The sequence below is a fragment of the Oryctolagus cuniculus genome, chromosome 16 (genome assembly GCF_051225735.1).
Source record: "Oryctolagus cuniculus isolate XC-2025 breed Fujian yellow rabbit chromosome 16, ASM5122573v1, whole genome shotgun sequence".
NCBI classification, from domain to species: Eukaryota; Metazoa; Chordata; class Mammalia; order Lagomorpha; family Leporidae; genus Oryctolagus; species Oryctolagus cuniculus.
Genome location: NC_142882.1, coordinates 60,293,574 through 60,317,888, shown reverse-complemented (window position 1 = coordinate 60,317,888; position 24,315 = coordinate 60,293,574). Strand labels below are relative to the sequence as shown.

The 24,315-nt window shown below is 44.0% G+C and overlaps 1 protein-coding gene and 1 long non-coding RNA gene across 11 annotated transcripts in view; one reads left to right on the top strand and one right to left on the bottom strand.

Annotated features, from left to right (window-relative positions):
• Window positions 1-1,648: 1,648 nt before the first annotated feature.
• Window positions 1,649-24,315, top strand: part of NT5C3A (5'-nucleotidase, cytosolic IIIA) — a 42,883-nt gene continuing 20,216 nt past the window's right edge. For 3 of the 10 annotated variants that reach the window (XM_089315029.1, XM_051852751.3, XM_089315026.1), the window contains exon 1: window positions 21,520-21,557. Coding sequence is in view for 1 of the 10 variants with exons in the window: in XM_051852752.3 (XP_051708712.2) it covers window positions 1,796-1,933 (138 nt within the window). In the remaining 9 variants the exon portion in view is untranslated. 10 annotated transcript variants of the gene reach the window in all.
• LOC127492663 (uncharacterized) lies at window positions 6,119-23,645 on the bottom strand. The gene is made up of 2 exons (XR_007922339.3): window positions 23,375-23,645; window positions 6,119-6,645 (listed from the first exon to the last, which is right to left on the bottom strand). It is a non-coding gene; the product is annotated as an uncharacterized LOC127492663 (long non-coding RNA).

Sequence of the window (24,315 nt, the reverse complement as noted above, 5' to 3'; positions counted from 1 at the left end):
CCAAGCTGCAGCCTGCAATGCTAGCATCCCATCTCCTCACTACTCCAGTTCTGAACCTGCTCCCTGCCAACATGCCTGGGAAGGGAGTGCAGAATGGCCCAAGTGCTTACGCCCCTGCCACCCAGAACTGGACAGAGTTTCTGGCTCCAGGCTCCAACTTGGACCAGCCCAGGCCATTGTGGCCATTTGGGGAGTGAGTCAGTGGATGGAAGCTGGCTCTCTCTTAACGCACCTCCCCCACCCAGGTCTCTATCATTATAACTTCAAATAAATAAATCTTACAGATTAACATTTTGCAACCAGAGAATGTCCCATTGTGCTTCCATCTGCAGCTGTTCTTCTGCCCTCTCACTCTAAGTGCTCTCCTCCCTCACCCCTGTCCCTTTCTCCTCTCAATTTCCTTCCCATTCCTGTTAACCATTACAGACTGGAAAGTTCTCTCTGACTTCTGGAGTCTCATCCTTCATCCCCAGTGCTCGTTTTGAATTTTTTTCTTTATTTAAAATGTACTTGAAAGGCAGAAAGACACAGAGATCTCCCAGGTTAAAATGACTGTGGGGTGGAGAAGTTCCTGGGACTCCTAGACAGAGAGAGAAGTTCCATGGGCTGTGGTTCTGAAGTCCACTGGCAAAGCCCTAACTGGGGTTCCATTAGATGAACGGAAATTAAAGGTGTTAAAGTTGATAGAATTAAGGTAGAAGTTTCTATGAAAACTGAAAAGAGAGGGTATGTGGGAAAAAGTTGTTTTTATTTACCTAAATATTTTCTGTGAATGAGTTAGGCGTACTACAGGGCATACGTCCCCTACCTGGCATTATCCAAGCAAACACTATTGCTGGGGTCTCAGTGAAGTCTGCAAGTAGGAACATAAATTGAGAGGCCTGGGTGAAAGTTTGGACAAAAACTGATGGGATGAATGTGAAGGGGCTGTCTTTCCATTATACAATGGACACTGTATAATACGCAATATCTAACTGGACATGCTGAATGGGAGCCTATAACCAACCAACCAAAGGCAGGCACACACACTAACTGATCACGCACGGCTCACCCCCAACTTTGAACTCAAAGACTCACTACCTGTAATCCCCTGCGGGGTTCAGAAATTGAGTATTAGTAGTGAGACTCGTTCTGCGCATAGCAAAAAACTGCTTTCTTCCACCAGTCTGGCATTAGACGAGAGGATCCAGCTTAGGGGCAGGTGGCCCTATGGCAGCAACTCCAGTCTGCAGGATTGTTCCCTAACAGAAGCAAATGACTGGGCAGGCGGCGAGCGGGATACAGCAGGACAGCCACAGCCGCGGCGGGTCCCTCAGCGCCCTGCTCCAGCCCTCTCCGCCTGTAGTCATAGCGCCTTACAACCGACGCCACTGCGCAAGGCGGGCACTGCGCCGCGGCGCCTTCTGGGGCTTGTAGTCCAGAGCGGCGGAGGAGCGCAGGGCCAGGACCCTGTCTGAGGGGTTCTCAGTAGAAATCAGGTTCGTCCCGGACCGGGGATCGTGGGAACCACTGCCTCGTCCTCTTTAGCAGAGAGAGACGGTCAACGCAGCGGTTCCTCCGACCCAGGGTCTGGCCCGGCCTCGGGCCTGGACTGCGGCGCAGGCCACGCCCCTCCCGGGCCTTTCCCCGTCCCCGCCCCTCGGCGCTCGTGGGTGCGGCCTTGGGGGCGGGGCTCGCGCGGCGGGGCGGGGCGTGGCGGCGCGGGCTTCTCCCCCGGGTCCCGCGCCTGCGAGGTTCGCGGAGCCTGTGAGTGGCCTGTTGTTTTCCGGGCGGGAGGCGCCCGCGGGCCTGGCCCATGGACCGCGCGGCCGTGGCGAGGGTGGGCGCGGTAGCCAGCGCCAGCGTGTGCGCCCTGCTGGCGGGGGTGGTGCTGGCCCAGTACATATTCACCTTGAAGAGGAAGACGGGCCGGAAGACCAAGATCATCGAGATGGTGAGTGCGGGGGCTTAGCGCGCCGAGAGCGTTGGAGGGAGCTGCGGGGCCGTCGCTTCGGCCTCGCGCGCGGACGCCGGGCCGCTGCCGGGATGCTGAGGGGAGCCGGACGAGGGCGCACGGCTCGGGGGACTCGGCCTCCCCGCGGGCCGGGGGGCCCGGGCTCGGTCCCCGGTGGCGGCACTCGGATGCCCGAGGCCTTTGTGGGGGCTCCGTTGACTCGGAGACGGACGACCGCGTGGTGCGGGTCCTGGCGGGTGCCCGGCTCGCTGCGGCGCGCTGCGTGGTGGTCGCCGGCCCTGCCCTGAGTGAGTGCCATCTCCAGTGATGCCCGGCGACAGGAGTGCGTCTTGTGTCTGAGTGTTCGTCCTCTCGAACTCCCAAGATGTACCTTTGTGTTTATTTTTTCCTCCGAAGCTCCTCCATAAATGTTTGAGATGTCGGGGGAAATGCGTTTCCTGTTCTTTGCAGAGTGTGTATTTGAAATGTGTTATGAGTCATTTGTTCGTCGCAGTTGGGGCTGTTCCGTTTCGTTATTTGATCGTATCGGACTCCGGTAACTTAGTTACTGGGGTTCGTGGTCCTGGGTGGACTCCTGTGCTTGTGTTAGATAAGTTGAGAATCTGCTCCTCTACTGAGAAATATCGTTGTAGGTTATCGTACTTGGAATCTGTTCACACTGATGCACGTTTGTCCTGCTGGTTGATAGTGGACCTAGGTTGAATACAGGAATATGTTAACATAATTAGGAGAATAAGAGGATAATTCTCACGTATCTCCTATGCCACTAGTTTTTCTAGGTTTTGAAATAATTTATTTTTGGGTTGATATAACCCGTTTTCTCCACAGCAGTGTTTTTGTCTCAGAAGTCTTCATTTTTTCATGTTCATGTCCTGTTTACAGAATTTTTTTCAAAAGATTTATTTATTGGGGCCCACACAGTGCAATAGGGAGTGCAACTGCCTCTTGCAGTGCCAGTGGCTAGCATCCCATGTGGGTGCCAGTTCGAGTCCTGGCTGCTCCACTTCTGATCCAGCTCTCTGCTATGGCCTGGGAAGGCAGTAGAAGATGGCCCAAGTCCTTGGGCCCCTGCACCTGTGTGAGAGACCCAGGGAAAGCTCCTGACTCCTGGCTTCCAATTGGCCCAGCTCCGGCCATTGCAGCCATTTGGAAAGTGAACTCTCTCTCTCTCTCTCTCCCTCTCTCTGTAACTCTGCCCTTCACATAAATGAATAAATGTTTTTATTCATTTATGTGAAAGGCAGAGTTACAGAGAGAGGGAGAGAGCGAGATCATCCATCTGCCGTTTCATTCCCCAAATTGCCTCAGTGGCCGGGGCTGAGCCAGGCTGAAGGCAGGAGCCAGTAGTTTCATCCAGATCTCCCATGTGGGTGCAGGGTCCCAAACACTTGGGCCATCTTCTGCTGCCTTCCCAGGCGCATTAGCAGGGAGCTGGATCAGAAATGGAGCAGCTGGGACTCCAACCAGCACCCATATGGGATGCTGTGGCTTAACCCCTTATGCCACAAGACTGGCCAGATACAAGTCTTTATGTATATACACATATACGTTGTTTTAGTTTAAGATTGTAACCTTTATGTGGCTGCTGGTACTTTTCAGTGCAAAAGATAAAAAGAGCTTTATGGCTTTAGGAGGTTGCATCTTCAAGTGGGGTAGGTATTTGAGTGGAGTCAGAGACCTGGGCTCCAGTCCTGCTTCTCTTTGTGTAGTAGCCATGTTTCAGGTGGGATGCCCTGCTCAACCCCCACCCTCCTCCCTCAGAAAATCTGCACAAATGCATGGAATCTGAGCAAACTGGTCAGAGCTGGTAGAACCACAGGTAGCCACCTCCCCAAGATGGGCCTGCCTGCAGCTGTCCAGGAAAGCAGATGACTTCCTCAGAATGAGGCTTTGTCTTCCGAGTATCTCTGATGGGGAGACTTGGGGGAGTTGCTAGCAGGCTGCTCATGCTGCAGCTGAAATGTCCTGTAAGCAGCGAGCCAAGCACGCAGAGGAAGTCGGTCAGAAGCCGCGCTAGAAATGTCCAGGGCGTAAGAGATAAGAGGAGACATTTACTGAACTTGACTGTTTCCTGTCCTCCAAGTCTTAATTTTTCATCCTTTTCTGTGTTCTCTGAGGTTATGTAACAACTTTCTGCTCTGTTACTTGGGTACTTTAGGTAGATTGCTCTTCCTTGCACACAGAATCTCTTTAAGATTACTAATTATTTTATCATAGTCAAGAGGCAGAGACACAGAGGCAAACAGAGAAAGCACCTATCTAAATGCCTGCAGTGGCCAGGACTAGGAGCCAGGAATTCTTTTTATTTATTTATTTTTTAATTTTTTTTATTTTTAACAGGCAGAGTAGACAGTGAGAGAGAGAGAGACAGAGAGAAAGGTCTTCCTTTTGCCGTTGGTACACCCTCCAATGGCCGCCGCGGCTGGCGCACTGCGGCTGGTGCATCGTGCTGATCCGAAGCCAGGAGCCAGGTGATTCGAAGGCTTCTCCTGGTCTCCCATGCGGGTGCAGGGCCCAAGCACTTGGGCCATCCTCCACTGCACTCCCAGGCCATAGCAGAGAGCTGGCCTGGAAAAGGGGCAACTGGGACAGAATCCGGCGCCCTGACCGGGACTAGAACCCGGTGTGCCAGCGCTGCAAGGCGGAGGATTAGCCTATTGAGCCACGGCGCCAGCCAGGAGCCAGGAATTCAATCCAGGTCTCCCAAATGGGCGACAAGGACCCAACCATTTGATCCAGCCCCTGTTGCCTCCTCGAGTGTGCACAGAGAGGAAGCTGAAATTAGGAACCAGAGCTGAAACTTAAACCCAGGTCTTAACCACTAGGTCAGACATCCATTCCCATGGTAATTTTTAAGTCAAAAAAATTTTATGAAGGTTTATTTAATTACCTGAAAGTCAGTTACAGAGAGAGAGCAGAGGGAGAGAGAGAAATCTTGCATTCTCTGGTTCATTTCAGATAACCACAGTGGCCTGGGCTGGGCCAAGCCTACCAGCAGCCAGGAACTCCACTGGGGTCTCCCTATGGGTGCAGTGGCCCAAGTACTTGGGCCATTTTCTGCTGCTTTCCCAGGCATATTTGCAGGGAATTGGATCGGAAATAGAGTAGCCAGGACTCAAACTGGTGTTTATATGGGATGCTGGCATTGCAGGTGGAGGTTTAACCTGCTGAGCTAAAACTTTGGCCCTTAAATAAACTTTGTATTTTAGAACAGTTTTAAATTTGCACTACAAAGTTTTCACATATCTCACCAAAATGTCCTCTGTTAGTAACACCTCACATTAATGTACATTAATTACAATTAATAAACAAGTATTGAGACATTATTAAATGCCCATACTCAATTCAAGTTTCTTTGTGTTACTTAGCCCTGGGATCCCCTGCAGGGTCGCACCTCACACTGAGTCACCATGTCTCCTTATCTCCTCCTGGCTGTGACAGCCAGGCTTCCCTTGCATAGTTCTTTGACACTTCTAAGTTGTTGTGGTCAAGTATTTTGTGGAATGTCTTGTTGTTGAAATTTGTCTAAAGTTTTTCTCATGATTAACTGGAGTTAGAGATTTTGGGGAGGAAGATTGCAGGTTAAGTGTTATTTTCATCATGTAATACCACGAGGACATGCGGTTATTGCATGGCTTACAAATTTAGCCTTGATCACCTGGCTGAGATGGTGTTTGTCAGGTTTCTCCAGCGTTGCTCCCCTTCTCCTGTCTTCCATGCTGTGCTGTCTGTCAGGAAGGGCCAATGAGAAGTCCACACTTAGTTAATGGTGAAATACCTACATTCATTATTTGGAGTTCTGCATGGGAAGTTTGTTTCCCCCTGTGTATTTACTTAGGCAGTCCTATTTATATATTCACAGATATTTATTTTACAGTTTGAGTTATAATCCAAGACTACTTTATTCATTTGTGAGGCAGAGTGACAGAGCAAGAGGGAGAGAGAGATTTTCCATTCACTTGTTCACTCCTCAAATGGCTGTCACAGCAGGGGCTGGGACAGGCTGAAGCCACCCTGGTTCCCCATACCGTTATCAGGGACCCGGTACTTGGGCCATCCCCATTGCTTTCTCAGGCTTTTAAAATCTCTACATCTTTTACCTAATATATGTCAGAATTGTGATTCATGACCTTTCAGGGCTCAAGGCCTGTATTGAATTCTTGATTTGTTTTGTGAAACTTAAAAGATTTATTTATTTATTTGAAAGAATGACAGAGAGAGGGAGAGACAGAGAATTTTCCATCGGTTCACTCCCCAGATGGCTGCAGCTTCTTCCAGGTCTCCCATGTGGATGGCAGAGGCCCAAACACTTGGGCCATCTTCTGCTGCTTTCCCAGGTCATTAGCAGAGAGGATCAGAAGTGGAGCAGCCGTTACATGAACTGGAGCCTATGTGGGATTCTAGTGTTACACGCCGCCAGCTTTACCCGCTGCGCCACAACACCTGCCCCACAGAGCTCTCTGCCATTTTCTTGGTTTTTCTCACGGTCATGGGATGTCTGTTGTAGCCCTGGCCAACATGCCCACATTCCAGGCAGCAGAAGAGAGGAAGCAAGGAGGAGCTATTTTAGCAGAGCAGGATTGTGCTTAGAGGTGTTGGGGAGAACTGTAGTATCGCCACCCTACCAGAAGTGAAGATCAGCTTTTTTTCTTTGGTTGAGCACATTACCATCCTCCAGCAAAGTTGAGATTCTATAGTAAGAAAGAAGGAGAGAGAGTTTGATAATTAGGTGCTTGTATATAGCAGTAGAGAACACAAACTCAGAATAGCTTTTTTCTTCTGTCCACCCCAAGAATGAAGGTGTATTCACTCCCATGTGAAACATCTAGATTTTAAGTAATTCTTGAGCCATGGCCACCGCCTTCAACATATTCTAGTGAGATTTAGAAACTATTTCCCATTGTGTCCCATTGAGCTTCAAAACTAAGAGTTCTGAGGCCAGCACTGTAGCGTAGCCGGTTCCTTGCAGTACTCATGGAAAAACAGCCCAAGATGGCCCAACTACTTGGGCTGCCACCACCCACATGGGAGACCTGGATGAAACTCCTGGTTCTGGGTTGGCCCAGCCCTGGCTGTTGCAACTGTTTGGGGAGTGAACCAGCAGATGGAAGAGACCTCTGTCTCTCTCACTTTGTCTCTGTAACTCTGCCTTTAAAATAAATAAAATATTTTTAAAAAAAACCCTAGCATTCTACCAGTACTTTCAATGAATAAGTGTGTTGTAAATATATTGTAAAACAAGGGAAATACTTTAACATTGGCAAAGCATGTATCAAAGATCATCTTGAATCCTCAGATTTTCAAATATGGAACTGTTTGTAACAAGCATATGACTTTGCTCTTTATTTTTTTTAAAAAAAATACATAGCTTTTCTTTTCTTTTTTTTTTTTTTTAAGATTTACTTATTTATTTGAAAGTCAGAGTTACACAGAGAGAGGAGAAGCAGAGAGAGAGAAGTCTTCCGTCCGATGGTTCACTCCCCAGATGGCTGCAACGGCTGGAGCTGTGCTAATCTGAAGGCAGGAGCCAGGAGGTTCTTCCCGGTCTCCCACATGGGTGCAGGGGCCCAAGCACTTGGGCCATCTTCTACTGCTTTCCCAGGATATAGCAGAGAGCTGGATTGGAAGAGGAGCAGCCGGGTCTCAAACCAGCGCCCGTATGGGATGGCGGCGCTTCAGGCCAGGGCGTGCCCCAATGACTTTGTTCTTTCAAATTATATTTGTCACCTGTTTCCTGGGTATTACTCTCATGCCACAAGCTAACCACTTTTTCAAATTTAATGGAAGGTTTGATCTCTTACCTAATGAGCCGTTTTTGTGTTAGCTAGAAACAGTTACTTCTAGACTCTGTTAGATTTCTGAGTATTTTTCTTATTCCTTTTGTTGTGACTCTATGTAACAAGGCCACGTTTGAATGGATACTAATATGTCAAATTTATCCAAAACTATTTTTCTAGCCAAAAGCTGTTACATCTTTGGATGCCTTTACTTTTTTTTTTAAGATTTTTTTTTTTTTTAATTTATTTGAAAAGCAGAGTTACAGAGAGGCAGAGGCAGAGAGAGAAAGAAAGAAAGGTCTTTCATCTTCTGGTTCACTCCCCAGATGACCGCAGTGGCCAGGGCTGGGCCAGTCTGAAGGCAGGAGCCAGGAGCTTTTTCTGGGTCTCCCACATGGTACTGGGGCCCAAGCACTTGGGCCATCTTCTACTGCCATCCCAGGCCATTAGCAGGAAGCTGAATGGGAAGTGGAGCAGCCAGGACTACTCAAACCAGTGCCCATATGGGATGCCGGCACTGCAGGCAGCAGCTTTACCCACTATGCCACAGTGCCGGCCCCCCTTTACCTTCTTTCCATAGATTCTCCACACTAGCCATTAATTGAGGGGTTGGAGTAGGCATAAAAGAACAATTTTGTACAACCTGGCTAAGACCTATAAAAGCTGGTTATGTAGGGAGAAGTAACGATAGGCAGAGAAGGGCAGAACCTTGTTTTCAAGTTTATGGTCCCATGTGCTAGTGTTTTACACTGGGGGTTCTCAAAGAGTGGTCCCAGACCAGTGGTCTCAGCATATCTGGGAAACTTGTTGGATATGCAAGTTACCTAGGCCCACCCCATAAATTAGAAGCCCGTGGGTCCCATGATGTGATTTAGCAAGCCGTTGGAGTGATTTTGATCTGTTTGAAAGTTTGAGAACTCCTGAAGTAACGAATTGAAATGCTTACCCCAGCAAAGTTCAAATTCTCCACGTCCTGAAGCTTGCAGTTTCTTACACACAAAGGCAAAATTGGAACTGCTAGGCCATGGCTATGTGAAGAGAACAGTGGTGACGAGGATGTAGGAAAATGGGCACTTTCATTTACTCTGCTGAAGGCAGTGTATATTGTTTAAATAAATCATTGTGCATTTGTACTCTAAAATATTTTGCAGCTGCTAAAAACAAAGTAAATGTGTATGAGTTAGCATTTTTAATAGATCAAAAGATAGTGGCTGGGAACAAAAAGCAAGTTGTAAGACAGTGGTGTTCTCTCATACACATGTATTTGTCCTGGAAATTCTGTTTTAAAGATTTATGTATGTATTTTTGAAAGAGTTACAGAGAGAGGGAGATCTTCCATCTGCTGGTTCACTCCCCTGCAAGTGACTGCAACGGCCAGGGCTGGGCCAGGCTGGGCCAGACCAAAGCCAGGAGTCAGGTGCCTCATCTGGGTCTCTCACATGAGAGGCAGGGGCTCCAACACTTGCATGGGTCATCTTCAGTTGCTTTTTCCAGGCCATTAGCAGCAAGCTGTGTTGGAAGTGGAGCAGCTGGGTCTCAAACTAGCATCCCATATGGTGGTTTCACCTGCTGTGCCACAATGCCTGCCTATTGGAAATTTTTTTAAAAAATTTTATTTTGGGGGTTGGTGTTATGGCATAGTAGATTAAACCACTGCCTGCAATACCAGTATCCCATATAGGTGCTAGTTTGAAATCCTGCTGCTCCACCTTGATTCAGCTCCCTGCTAATATTAGTGCCTCAGAGAGCAGTGGAAGATGGCCAAACTACCTGGGCCCCTGCACCCATCTGGGAGATCTGGATGAAGCTCCTGGCTTTGGCCTGACCCTGTCCTGGCCATTGTGGCATTTAGGGAATAAACCACAGAATGGAAGATCCGCCTCTGTCTGTCTCTGTCTCTCCTTCTCTGTACCTCTGCCTTTGAAATAAATAAGTAAATCTTTATAAAAAATACATTAGAAGCTGTTTATAATCGTTACTGGTGACAGTGGACAGATGAAACTGGAAAAGAGGACTTCAACCTTTCTTTGCTTTAACATTTTGTACTTTTTTTTTTTTTTTAAGATTTATTTATTTGTAAGTCAGAGTTACACAGAGAAGAAAAGGGAAGGAGGGAGAGAGAGAGAGGTCTTCCATCTACTGGTTCACTTCCCAGTTGGCCACAACGGCTGGAGCTGTGCCAATCCGAAGCCAGGAGCTTCTTCTGGATCTAACACGCAGGTGCAGGGGCCCAAGGACTTGGGCCATCTTCTACTGCTTTCCCAGGCCATAGCAGAGAACTGGTTCGGAAGTGGAGCAGCCGGGATTCGAACCAGCACCTATTGGGATGCCAGCACTGCAGGTGGCGGCTTTATCTGTTATGCCACAGTACTGACCCCCCACGTACCTTTTAAAATAATTATGAATAATTTTATATTTTTTAATCAACTTTTTTTGCAAATAAGATTTTTAAAAAGTGTGTTGGGACTACATTGTGAAATGTTTTGTTTTTCTTGAAAGGCAGAGAGAGAGAGAGAGAGAGAGAATGAATGAATGAATGGTCTCTTATTTACTGGTTAACTCTCCGAATGCCTGTAATAGCAGCGACTGGCCTGGGCCAAACCACGAGCTGGGAACATAAAGTGGCAGGGCCCCAGCTACTTAAGTCATCACCTGCTGCCTCCCAGGGTATGCATCAGCTGGAAGCTGGGATCCAGAGAGGAGAGCAGAGCTAGAACTCAGACCCAGGCATTCCAGTATGGGGTGCAGGTCTCCCAAGCATCATTTCAGCCACTGCACCAAATCTCCGCGCCACACATCTTTATTATATTAACTGTATTTTGCTGAAGAGTCCTTGAGTGCTGTATGTGGTGTGTGTTTGTGTATGTATTTTAAGATTTATTTTATTTGTTTGAAGGCAGTTAGAACAGTGGCTTACCCTGTACATCACAACGCTGGCCCAGCGTGTTGTGTTTTATGTAAGTGATAGAAGCTGGAGTACACTTCAGTAGGATGAAACTGGTAGATGAGCCGAGCACACACTAAGTGGGGAGCATCCAGGGTTAAAGACAATGAGCCCGTAAACTAGCAGTAGAAAGAGGAAGACAGGAAAGACCTGGATAACAGAGCTGAAATGAACCTGTAGGACTTTATAATTTTTGCAAAGTGTTTTGTGTTCTTAATTTTCATAGTTCTTTGAAGATTCCCTATATGATTTTGTTAAATGATTTCCATATTTACTTTTTTTTTTTAAAGAATTATTTATTTGAAAAGAGAAAGAAAGACACAGAGATCTTCCATCTGCAGGTTCATTCCCCAAATGGCTGCAATAGCCAGGGCTGGGCGAGGCAGAAGCCAGGAGCTTCAGGTCTCCCACATGGGTGTAGCATCTTCTGCTGCTTTCCCAGGCACATTAGCAGGGATCTGGATCGGAAGTGGATCAGCTGGGATTGAACTGGCATCCATATGGGATGCTGGTGCTACAGGCAGCGGCCTACCCACTAAGCCACAGCACCAGCCCCCGATTTTTTACTTTTAAAATAATCCAGATTTCACATAATTTTTTTTTAAATTAGAAGTTGCAATTTACATTTTCTAACAGTTTATTTGAAATGTAGATATATAAAATCTTGCCCTGTAGGTTTTATATTTTTCTCACCATCAGGAAAGTATATACAGTTCAGTTTTTCTGTCAGCAGGTGGCAGACTTATCTCTACTATGGCCTAGTGCTACTTGTCAAAATTACCTTTCTTGTATGAGGTACTTTTTTTTTCCCCCAGATTTATTTATTTATTTAGTTAGTTAGTTATTAGAAAGAGTTACAGAGAGAGAGAGAGAGAGAGTGAGAGAGATCTTCCATCCATTAAGTTCACTCCCTAAATGGCTGCATTGGCAGAGGCTGGGCAGGCCAAAGCCAGGAGCCAGCAGCTTCATCCCAATTCTCTCACATGGTTGCAGGGGCCCAAACACTTGGGCCATCTTCTGCTGCTTTTCCAGGAGCATTATCAGGGAGTTGGATCAGAAGTAGAGCAGCAGGTGGCATTTGAACCCATGCCCTTATGGGATGTTGGTTTCACAGGCAGTAACTTAACTCGCTACGCCACAACTCTGGCCCCATGAGTTAACTCTCAGAGTTGCTTAAACCATTAACCTATAAAATTCAAATCAAGTATGACACCCTTCTCTTACAAACTTAAATTCCATTTTGTCAGGGTTTTCATTATGTATGTCTCTTCCTCGTTTTCAAGGTGCTGATAGTAGATTACAAAGTTGTCTAGAGATTGCTTGGGGGTTGCTTAATTTGTTTGGTAACTTCCTTTTTGTAAGTAAGTGGAAGTAGCTTGGGGTGCCCACAAGATCCTTCCTGTTTCCCTTATATCTGCCACAGCCTTGTTTCCAACAGCCATTTCACCTTGCTTACTGCAAATGGCCTGCCATTTGGAGTTAAGGTTAGGCACAGATTCAAAGTGTTGTAATAGAAAAAAATTATCAGTTTTCTTGAGTAAGTTGAAATTTATTTGTCTTGGGTCAGCACTGTGTGGAGTAGGTTAAGCCTCCATCTGCAGTGTGCCATCCCATATGGGCACTGATTCATGTCCCAGCTGCTCCAGTTCAATCCAACTATGCTTATAGCCTGGGAAAGCCGTGAAGGATGGCCCAAGTTCATGGGCCCCTGCACCCATGTAGGAGACCTGGAGGAAGCTCTTGGCTCCTGGCTTCTGATAGACCCAGCTCTGACCATTGCAACCATTTGGGGAGTGAACCAGCAGATGGAAGATATCTCTGTCTCTCTTCCTCTCTCTCTATAACTCTGCCTTTCAAATAAATAAATAAATCTTTTTTTAAACAAAGAATATGTTCTGTCTTGGTGTTTGTGTTTTATTTCACTTACTGTTTTAAATAATTATGTTTGGGAAGATGCCAACAGTATACTATCCTAAGTGTCCTCCTGTTTCCTGGATTATTAAGATGAAAAAAGATAATATATAAAACAGCAAACAGTGCTGATTAAATAGTAGTTATTTAATAAATGCTAATCTTCATATCTTCTATTACCTTCTGTTAAAGCTAATTTTGTGCTTTTCAACATGATGCTGTCCTGTGGTAGGTTCAATTAAGTAATGCATTTTTTTTTTTTTTTTTTTTGACAGGCAGAGTGGACAGTGAGAGAGAGAGACACAGAGAGAAAGGTCTTCCTTTTGCCGTTGGTACACCCTCCAATGGCCGCCGCAGTCAGCGCACTGCGGCCGGTGCACTGCGCTGATCCGATGGCAGGAGCCAGGTGCTTCTCCTGGTCTCCCATGGGGTGCAGGGCCCAAGCACTTGGGCCATCCTCCACTGCACTCCCTGGCCACGGCAGAGAGCTGGCCTGGAAGAGGGGCAACTAGGGCAGAATCCGGCACCCTGACCGGGACTAGAACCTGGCGTGCCAGCGTTGCAAGGTGGAGGATTAGCCTAGTGAGCCACGGCGCCGGCCCAGTAATGCATTTGTTTTAAAATATTTATTTATTTGAAAGGCATTTTTACAGAGAGATCTTCCATTCACTGGTTCACTCCCCAAATGGCTGCAATGACTGGGCTGTGCCAGGCCGAAGCCAGGAGCCAGGAGCTTCTTTTGAGTCTCCCGTGTAGTTGCAGGGGCCCAAGGACTTGTGACATCCTCTGCTGCTTTCCAAGGCACATTAACAGGGAGCTGTGTAGAAAGTAGAGCAGCTGGGACTTGAACTAGTGCCCATATGGAATGCTGGTGCCGCAGGCTGTGGCCCTAAGTAATGCACTTAAAAAGTTATGTTTAAGTAGTATTTTTAAAAAATATTTATTTTTTTGAAAGTTACACAGAGAGAGGAGAGGCAGAGAGAGAGAAAGGTCTTCCATCCGATGGTTCACTCCCCAGTTGGCCACAACGGCTGGAGCTGTGCCAATCCGAAGCCAGGAGCCAGGAGCTTCTTCTGGGTCTCCCATGTGGGTGCAGGGGCCCAAGCATTTAGGCCATCTTCTACTGCTTTCCCAGGCCATAGCAGAGAGCTGGATCGGAAGTGGAGCAGCTGGGTCTTGAACCGGCACCCGTATGGGATGGTGGCGCTTCAGGTCACGGCGTTAACCCACTGGGCCACAGCGCCGGCCCCTTAAGTAGTATTTTATGATCCCTCGGATTTGGAGATAAAAACAGAATGTTTGGTTATATCTTGTATCTTTCTTAAAGTTAAAAAGATAGGGTATAAGGAGAAGTCAAGCATTATGCCAAATTCTGACCAACAGTTTTGTTCTGAGCACCAAGTGCTAGAAAATAGGATCTGACCCTAGCATACCTGCGATAATCATTGAGGGTGCTTAAAGTAACAGGGGCAGTGAGGGTGAGGGATTTCTTAGAGGCTTGGGATATATAATTATTCCATATTGAGCTACCAACAGTTAATTTCACTCAAATTGTGTGAGAAAATAAAGCTCCCCTATCTGACTCACTTTTTAAATCCTCTCTAATGTAACAGCATGCACAGATCCTGTGAATCATCATAGATTTCAAAAAATTAGTCCTAGCATTTAGCATAGTGGTCAAGTTGCCACTTGAGGTGCCTGCATCCCCTATGAGTGCCTGGATTTGAGCCCTGGCTGTCTTCTGATTCAACTTTATACTGATGTGCATCCTGGGAGTCAGCAGATGATGATTCGAGTAGTTGGGTCCCTACCACCCATGACTGAGGTCCTGTATTGAATTCCTGGCTCCCAGATTTGACCCAGCCCAATCCTGGGTGTTGCAGGCATTTGGGGAATTAAGAAACAGATGAGAGAGCCGACGCCACGGCTCACTAGGCTAATCCTCCACCTTGCGGTGCCGGCACACCGGGTTCTAGTCCCGGTCAGGGCGCCGGATTCTGACCCAGTTGCCCCTCTTCCAGGCCAGCTCTCTGTTGTGGCCCAGGAGGGCAGTGGAGGATGGCCCAAGTGCTTGGGCCCTGCACCCCATGGGAGACCAGGAGAAGCACCTGGCTCCTGGCTTCAGATCAGCGCGGTGGCTGTGAAGCAGCAGCAAAGGAAGACCTTTCTCTCTGTCTCTCTCTCTCACTGTCCACTCTGCCTGTCAAAAAAAAAAAAAAAAAAAAAAAAAGAAAGAAAAAAAGAAACAGATGAGAAATACCTCCCCCTCCCATAATTAATTAATTTTAAAAATAATTGATTTTATCTTCTCTGCTGATTGGCTGTTTTTTTCTTGATTTGCAAAGACTATAAAAAGATTTTAATGGTGAATATATATTGGAAATATATTTTTCCCCAGATTTTTTTGCGAGCAGCCTAAATGCAACCTTCCCCTCCAAACTTTAAAAGGTTTCTTTAAACCAATGTGGTTAAGTCTCTGAGTATGTGGAACTTTAATTTGTACATGACTCTTCAGTTATATATTATGACTAGTCTGTAGTGTTACTGTTTAATTAGTTTGTGTATCTTACTAATTAGTTTACCCTCCCAGCTATAAAATGAAGAGACTACTATGTAGAAAAAAATAGTGAGATACTGTTTTGCCACTGTACATTATTTTCAGTTCACCTTCATACATGACTTAACATACACCGTGTCCTTTTCTTCCAAAGGAATAGTAGCAGTACTGAACAGATATGTTTTAAAGTATAAGAATACATGTAAGTTTTAAGAAATAATTCTTATATGAAACAGTAAGACATTTATTACAGAAAATTTAGAAAATACTGTGACCTTTGAGCCTATTATTACTCTATGGTGACTACTAATTGATTGTTGGAATATATTTGATTTAGTCATGTTAGGTAATTGTATTGTACTGTTGAATTTAGTTTATTACTGATTTAAGACTTCTGTAACTATATTCCTAAATGAAACGAGGGGGGCTGGTGTTGTGATGTAACTGGTTAAGCTGCCATAGGCACCCTTGGCATTACATATGGGGCTGGTTAGTGTCCTGGCTGCTCTACTTTCAATCCTGTCCCTGCTAATACACCTGGGAAAGATGGCCCAAGTGTTTGGGCCCCTGCACCCACGTGAGAGTTAAATAAATCTTTAAAAAAAAAAATGTGTTTCCACTTTCTGTGATGCTTGTGTTTCAATTTATTTTTAAAGATTTTTTTTTTTTAAAAACTTTTATTTGAGAGGTAGAGTTACAGACAATGAGAGGGAGAGACAGAGAGAAAGGTCTTCTGTCCATTGATTCACTCCCCAGTAGCTGCCATGGCTGGAGCTGCTCCCATCTGAAGCCAGGAGCTAGGAGCTTCTTCCAGGTCTCTCAGGTGGGTGCAGGAGCCCAAGGACTTGGGCCATCTTCTACTGCTTTCCCAGGCCATAGCAGAGAGCTGGATTGGAAGAGGAGGAGCTAGGAGTTGAACCGGTGCCCATAAGGGACGCTGGCACTGCAGGTGGAGGATTAACCTACTGCACCAAGGTGCCAGCCCCTTATGTTTCATTTATACTAATTAGCTTCTTAAATACACACAGCAGGGGCCGGTGCCATGGCTCACTTGCCTCCACCTGCGGCGCCGGCATCCTATTTGGGCACCGGGTTCTAGTCCCGGCTGCTCATATTCTAGTCCCAGCTCTTTGCTGTGGCCCGGGAAGGCAGTGGAAGATGGCCCAAGTGCTTGGGCGCCTGCACCCATGTGGGAGACCAGGAGGAAGCACCTGGCTCCTGGCTTCAGATCAGCTCAGCGTGCTGACCGTAGCAGCCATTTGGGGGGTGAACCAATGGAAAGAAGACCTTTCTCTCTGTCTCTCTCACTGTCTAACTCTATCTGTCAAATAAAAAAAATTTATAAATACACACAGCAATCAATTTAATTGACTTACCTACTGGGGATACATTTTTGCAGTGATTTTTAAGTGATAAAATCTTAAAGAAAGTCCTCATTTGCTATTCATTTTCAGGAGGATTTATCATCATGTTATGTGTTTCTACTCCTTATTTACACATTTTAAACCATATTCATATAATTATAGTACCTTGCTTCAGTTCTGTTTTGAACAGTCAACAATGTTAAAGGCAGTTTACTGTTGTCTTCTTCAGGGAAGTTTGAAGGGAAATCAGATACCTAGAATGGTCCTGCACCTACTTGGAGCAGTCATCTTTCTGTTTACATCATGCATCAGTTAGCAGGAACAAGTTTTTGCGAGTCAGTTTAGAGAACTTTGCATCTCTCCTCCTACTGAATTGTCTTCCTTATATGGCGTCATTGCTTTGTTTGGAATAACTTCCTGTGGTGTCATTCAATTTCAGATGTAAGTTTAAATGTACATTCCATGTTTGGAATGATAATTGGATTATGGTAACCTGATTATGATTGGTAGTTAAATCTTGGATTGGATTATTGAGAAGTGTCTATCCTTACTATAGGTTTTATGTGGCTTTATGATGAGGCTTTTTTACAGCTTTTAATTGATACAATATCTTTATTCCCTTTACACTCTTGTCCCAGTATTAAAGATTAAAAAAAAAAGTGTAAGTCATTAAGGTTTCAAGTGACAGATTTGATTTTCTGTCATTTTTTTAAATTATTTGGAATTTCTGAGAAACTTATTGATTGCAAAATACAGTGTTTAGCTTTTCAAGTAGATTGAATAACTGACAGTATCTGAAAAGATCTAGCTAGTTATTCAGAAGTACAACTGGATATTCTTTTCTCCATTGATGAGGACATCCAAGTTCACCTTTAGGAGAAAAATTGTCTCCCAAATGTGTTAGTCCTGTGTGAGTTCTCTGTTTGTTGGCAAGTGAATTTCAGATCTAGAGTTTAAAGGCAGGGACCAAGTGAGTGATTTCTTTCTATGACAATGATTAAAGGAACTCCAAGGCAGCAAGGCCCAGTCCTGTAAAGAGTTGAAGGTCCATGGTGCTACTAAAGACTGTGTCTTCACTTCTGGATTCTTGTTAGCCCTTCCTCAAATCAAAAAATCTATCCCAGAGCTGTTTGACACAGAATTTGGTGTCTTGTTCACTGCCTTGCTTGTGTCCTTGTTCCTCCCCTGTGGCATGTTTTCAAAACACTCTTTAGTTGTAGCCCTTTCAGGCCCTCTCATGAACATGTTACTTGTTTATTATTACCTAGAGACGGCATGGTATAGTTAAAAGAAGTGTTCCAACTCATGTATGTAAGTCAGCTGATTAATAAGGAACTTGACTTTTCCAGACTTTAGGCTCCTTAAAAAAGGGAAAAGTATGTAATAACGTCCTCTTGAGGGTGTTCTGGCTGAGTCAGAACATGTGTAAGGGGCCGTTGCTTGCTTCCAGGTCTCTGGCAAAGTAAGAACAGTGCTTGATAAATGTTACTTAAGTGCTCACTAAATGTAATTCCTCCAGGAAGGATACCCTGACAGCTGCAGCATTCCACCTTCAGAAGTGTAACTTCATACGCAGTTTCTGAGTTAAATTAAAAGGATGAAGAAGTCCTTTATAGGTAGGGTGGGACACCCATGTTCCTTCTCTTCTCTACTTTCCAGTACCAGACCAGCAGGACAGACAAACATTAACCTGTTACATAAGCATTTTTCCTCCCCAAATTGCACTCTTGCTATAGATAGTTGTAACTTTTCCCTCAGTGGTAGAAAAAGGGCATATCAATGTGTCTGTAAATACTGGTATCTGGGGTAGTACAGTGATTGACAGGTGTAGATTCTGGAGTCAGATCGACGTTTGAGTCCATTTCTGCCACTGGCCAACTATAACCCTTAATTGACTCATCTCTAAAATGAGAATAATAATAACATGCGCCTTCTAGGGTTGTTTCTCCAAGACAAGGTGTGTAAAGTGCTTAGAACTATCAGGTATATAGTAAACATGATGCATTTTAGCTATTTATAATAACCACTTTCAACAGCTATATAATTTTATGTATGAATATTACAATTCCCAGTCCTGCATTGATGAACTTTTTTTTAAAAAGATTTATTTATTTATTTATTTGAAAGGCAGAGTTACAGAGAGAGAAGTCTTTCATCCACTGGTCTACTATCCAAATGGCTGTAATGGCCAGAGCTGCCTGATCTGAAGCCAGGAGCTTCCTCTGGGTCTCCCACATGGGTGCAGGGGCCCAAGGACTTGGGCCATCTTCCACTGCTTTCCCAGGCCACAGCAGAGAGCTGGGTCAGAAGTGGAACAGCTGGGACGTGAATCAGCACCCGTATGGGATGCTTTACCCGCTACACCACAGCGTCAGCCCCATTAATGAACTTTTTTTTTTTTTTTTTTTTGACAGGCAGAGTGGACAGTGAGAGAGAGAGACAGAGAGAAAGGTCTTCCTTTTGCCATTGGTTCACCCTCCAATGGCCGCTGTGGCCGGCGCACCACGCTGATCCGAAGGCAGGAGCCAGGTGCTTCTCCTGGTCTCCCATGGGGTGCAGGGCCCAAGCACTTGGGCCATCCTCCACTGCACTCCTGGGCCACAGCAGAGAGCTGGACTGGAAGAGGGGCAACCGGGACAGAATCTGGAGCCCTGACTGGCACTAGAACCTGGTGTGCCGCCGCCGCAGGCAGAGGATTAGCCTAGTGAGCCACAGCGCCGGCATGAATTTTTTTTTTTTAAGATTTATTTATTTATTTGAAAGTCAGAGTTACACAGAGAGAGAAGGAGAGGCAGAGAGAGAGAGAGAAAGAGGTCTTCCATCTGCTGGTTCATTCCCCAGTTTGCCGCAGTGGCCGGAACTTTGCTGATCCGAAGCCAGGAGCCAGGAGCTTCCTGGTCTCCCACATGGGTGCAGGGGCCCAAGCACTTGGGCCATCTTCTAACTGCTTTCGCAGGCCATAGCAGAGAGCTGGATTGGAAGAGGAGCAGCTGGGTCTCGAACCAGTGCCCATATGGGATGCCAGCGCTTCCAGGCCAGGGTGTTAACCTGCTGTGCCACAGCGCCAGCCTCCGCCATTAATGAACTTTTAGGACTGACATTTAGATGGTTTCCCAGTATAAAGCAAATCTTCCGTTTTCATCCTTGTAACTAAAACATTGTGGACCATCTTATTCTGGCACAAAATTGTGTTAAAGGGGATGTGTGGGGCCAGTGCCGTGGTGTAGTGGGTAAGGCTGCAGCCTGCAGTACCAGCACCCTATATGGGCGCCAGTTCGAGTCCTGGCTTCTCCACTTCCAATCCAGCTCTCTGCTATGGCCTGGGAAAGCAGTAGATGATAGTCCAAGTCCTTGGACCCCTGCACCCACATGGGAGACCAGGAGGAAACTCCTGGCTCCTGGCTTTGGATTGGCTCAGCTCTGGCCGTTGCAGCCACTGGGGAGTGAACCAGTGGATGGAAGACCTCTCTCTTTCTCTCTCTCTGCCTCTCCTCTCTCTGTGTAACTCTGACTTTTAAATAAATAAATAACTCACACACAAAAAAAAGGAATGTGCATTTCTAGGGCTTTTAATAATAGTATTTGCAAATAGCCCTCTGGAATGGTTGTGGAACATGGTGACTCCAATGTTCATTGTTGCTGAAGGTGATTTATCTGTGAGACATCTTTCAAAGTGATATTTAAAATGTCTGTCATTGCAACCTGTAGTAATAAGTTAAAGGGCATTTTGAAAGTTTTCACACTTAAAAAGTACAGAAATATAATCAAACTGTACCCCCTTTTCTGCCTATGAGCTTCCATTATTAATTAGATATCATAGGTTGTGCTCTTAAGGGAATATTTTGTTATGAATCTTCTCATTAAAATCAGATAACTGCCAAAAATTTCACAGTTGGTAGATACCAAATTTGGATAATTTGTTGGTGACTTTTTTTTTTTTTTTAAGAAAGCAACTTAAAACTTTTTATGGGTTTTAATAGAGAATGCCCTTTCAGAGTTTGCTGAAATATTGCCTGGGTTAAGGTTTCAGGTCACAGTGGAAAGAAAGCTAATGTAAACATTTATTTACATAAGTGTGGCTTAGCTATGTGCTCTGTGATAAAGCTTCCAGTAGCCCAGGTCCTGGCTTATCTCTCAGGCCCTGCCACATGGTGTTAGCGCATTGCCTTCAAGCTCCTCAGGTTTAGATTTTCTTCGTGGCAGTTTGACTGCTGTTATATCTAACAGGAAAGGAATGTTTTTCCAAGTTGTAAAAAATAAAAATTAATTTCTGTTGTTTGTTTTGGATTATATGGCCTGGTCTTGTTAATGTTTACCAAAAAATAAAGAAAATTTTGAAGAAAAAATAAATATAAACACCACTCTCGATGAACATTCTGTTGACCCCGCTTTCACATATGCTCATGGGCCTTAAGTGAGCTAATTTTTAAATTGAACTGTGATAAAATATACACAGAATAAAAGGGACCATTGTAACTTTTTCAGTGTACAGGTTGGTGACATTGAGTACATTGGCATTGTTATGCAACCATCTACACCCTGCACCTCTAGAACTCTTCTGAAACTGAAACTATACTCATTGAGCAATAACTCACCATCCGCTTTCCGCCAGCCCTGGCAGCCATAACCTCACCTTTTTTATTTTGTATTGAAATACAGTATTTGTACAGGAAAGTGCATACATCACAAGCACACTGACAAGCCTAAAAACACCACAAGAAAAGGCATATTTTTAGTTGTTATTGTAGAGGTTTCTTTTTTCCTGGCAGAGCCAGTTGCACAGTGTTCTGATGGTACAGATCTGCCTTCTCTTAACCATCCAATGTTTTCAATTGATCACGTTCTATCAACTGGTGACTGGTTCAGAGCTTGCAAGGCTGTAGCACAGAGCATAATGAAGCACTGTGGGCAGTGCGTCACAGGACTGTTTTTGCATAGGCCTTACTCAAGACTTTTGGAACCGCCCTCGGTTGCACCTTGTACTATATTAGCACTTCTCAGACAGGAAGAATTTTCTTTCCGTGGTGTAGCTGGTCCGGTTACCTTCAGGGTAAGTGTGTACAGTTCATCTAAACATATAAGTTTGGCTTGCTTAGTAACTTTATTATGGTTCTTACTTGATTCTGTGTCTTGTTGAAACTTTGAACATTATAAAATACAAATTAGGAAAGTAAAATGATCCAGAATAATGCAAAACTGCTTTATAGTTTGTAGAGATATGAATGTGCAAAACTTGGAGGTGTATTAGGTCTCAGAAATTACATTTTCTACAATGGCATTTTAAGAGTTTCTTGTTTGGTGTGTAGATGTTAAGAAAAAGCAAAATGTCATTAGAAATCTTTTTCCAGGTTAGTAGAAGACACTGTAAAATCCAATTTTGTTACTCTTTCAGTTGCCATGTGACTTAATTTTGTTGATAGTCACGTGTTTTGTGTCACTCAATTTAGGAACTATTTATTAAAGCCAGTAATAAAGAGTACTGATTTTTATCTTGTGTCTGTGTGTCTTACCCCTGAAATATTATATACTAGGATTATATTGTTAAGTTTCATGAATTAATAAAAGTTAGATTATTTTTTTAAGGGAAAGGGTTTATTGGGAAGGGATGAAGAAGGAAAAAGAAGGAGAAGGAGAGCATAAGAGAGATCTAGAGAGAGGGAGAGAGATCAGGAGACGGAGAGAAAGAGCAAAAGTTAGATTATTGTTTTATAATCAGTTGTATAATAGAAATTAAGATTCATACACATATTATAATGAAAACCTGGACTATATTTTGGTTATTTTAAACAATTGAGCTTTCTAAATTTTACATTTTTTTTTTTTTTTATGAAAAAGTAGATCCTGTAGCAGACTATTTCTAAAAGCAGTCTGCTTGTTTTTTGTTGGTGGCCTGCATTTAAGCCAGGCATCTCAGGATGTTACTTGCCACCTATGCCGTTGCTCGAGGACAAATTCAAGGACAGAAGAACTCAGAATGCATTAAGTGTAAACTACTGAATTTCCATGTGCTTTGATTTATTCAGCTTGAAAACTGCTGTTAGATATTTAAGACGATGAGAGTTGGAAGGATAGAAGAATCAGTTCAAGGTTCTGAAATTATTTATTTTCATAAGTATTCATAACAATTCTAATAGAAGCCAATTTTTAAGTAACCAGCCTTTGAAACCTGTTTTTTCTCTTACATCCTCCTATTCCCTTCCTGCCCTTAGCCATTCAGTTTCATTTTTGTTTTATGTTTTACTTTCCACTTGTGTGGGTGTTGTGTTCCCCACCCCCTCACAACTAAGTAGAAAATCTAATTAGGGAGAGTTATTTAAATGTTCCCAAGAGAATGATTATAATCTTATGGAAAAAAACAAACCATAGTTTGATTTTTTCATCTGCTAATCATACTAAGAAAGTCTTATTTGGAAAAACCCAAGCTTGAGACAAATAATACAAGTTGCTGGCAAAGTGCAGAAAAAATTGATTCATCATGGATTTTTACTACGACTGCTGATACCTTGTCCATGCTGTAATAATACACGCTTTTTCTTATGTAAATAATATACAGTTTACCATTCAGAATTTCAGAACCTTGCTGGTATAGTTTACATGTTTCTGCAAGTTTCAAGATTAGAGTCACAACTTTCAGAGCTGTCTTAAATTCAACCTTACTTTTCTACAAGACAAAGTCAGGTAGGCCTTTTAAACTATTCAGTTTGCATTCAGATACTTAAGATTTGTTTCAAAATAAGTAACTTTTTTTATGTAGACATAATCCATTTTCAGGAACTGATTTGTAAGCTATCATCTCAGAATAAAATGGCATGACAACTAAGACATTAAGTTATCAAGTTTGCACTATTTAGTGGAAGTTCTTCTTACCTCTTGCTTCAGTCTTTAGCCTTGTTCTACATATTCCTTGTAATGAATACTCTTATTGGAGAGACCTTAACCTCAAATGGAAAGCACATAAAGTAATTATTTCTCAGTTTCCAGACTTAAAACTTCTAAAACTTTCTTTGGAGAGAGAACTGTGAAGTTCAAGGGTAGTATTTTCTATTTTTGAACACATCTTCTACACTTGATGTGTTTCCCCCCCCAGCAACTCTTCTCTTGAAGCGTCTGCGACAGATGACTGTTGGCAGAGTAAGCCAGAACTTTATATACCAGGTGTAGGTTTACAAGCCGATTGGTTTAAAAATACCCTGCCCTAATTTTTCGCTGTCATCCTTAGAATGTGCCAGAATGCTGACATTTATGCCTTACTCTTTACACTTTTATGATGGTACAGACCTCAGTGATTTTTGTACGGTATCTGTTGATGTGAGATTGTTTTTGAGCAAGTATAAATTCTGGTCTAATGGCTAGTGAAAACTGGGAAGAATGAAATAACGTCAGTTGAAAGTTGCCTAGTATCTATGAATTGTTTGTTAGGTTTAGTTGTCAGGAAAAAAAAAAGCCCTAAAGTTGGCCATTATCAAATTTCTGATCTATTTTTATTTTTTGTTTGTGTTTTATTGAAATAAAAGTTGAAGAGACTGTGAGAGAAATTATTATAATTTTATGTACTAATACTGACTCCTTTTCTGTGGGTTTAAACTAAAAATGAGTGCTCAAAAAGGGGCCATACTTGGCAGTAGATGCTGGGGAGGAATTGTGCTGCCTGACTTTGCAATAGAGAAAGATCTTAGATTTCCAGATATGAAAATGTGTTTAATTTTTTTCACTGCCTGGATTCTGTTTTCCTTTGAACTTATCACAGATCATATGACATATTTATAAACTCAACTGTACTTTTCAATGTTCTTTTTCAAACTATTAAA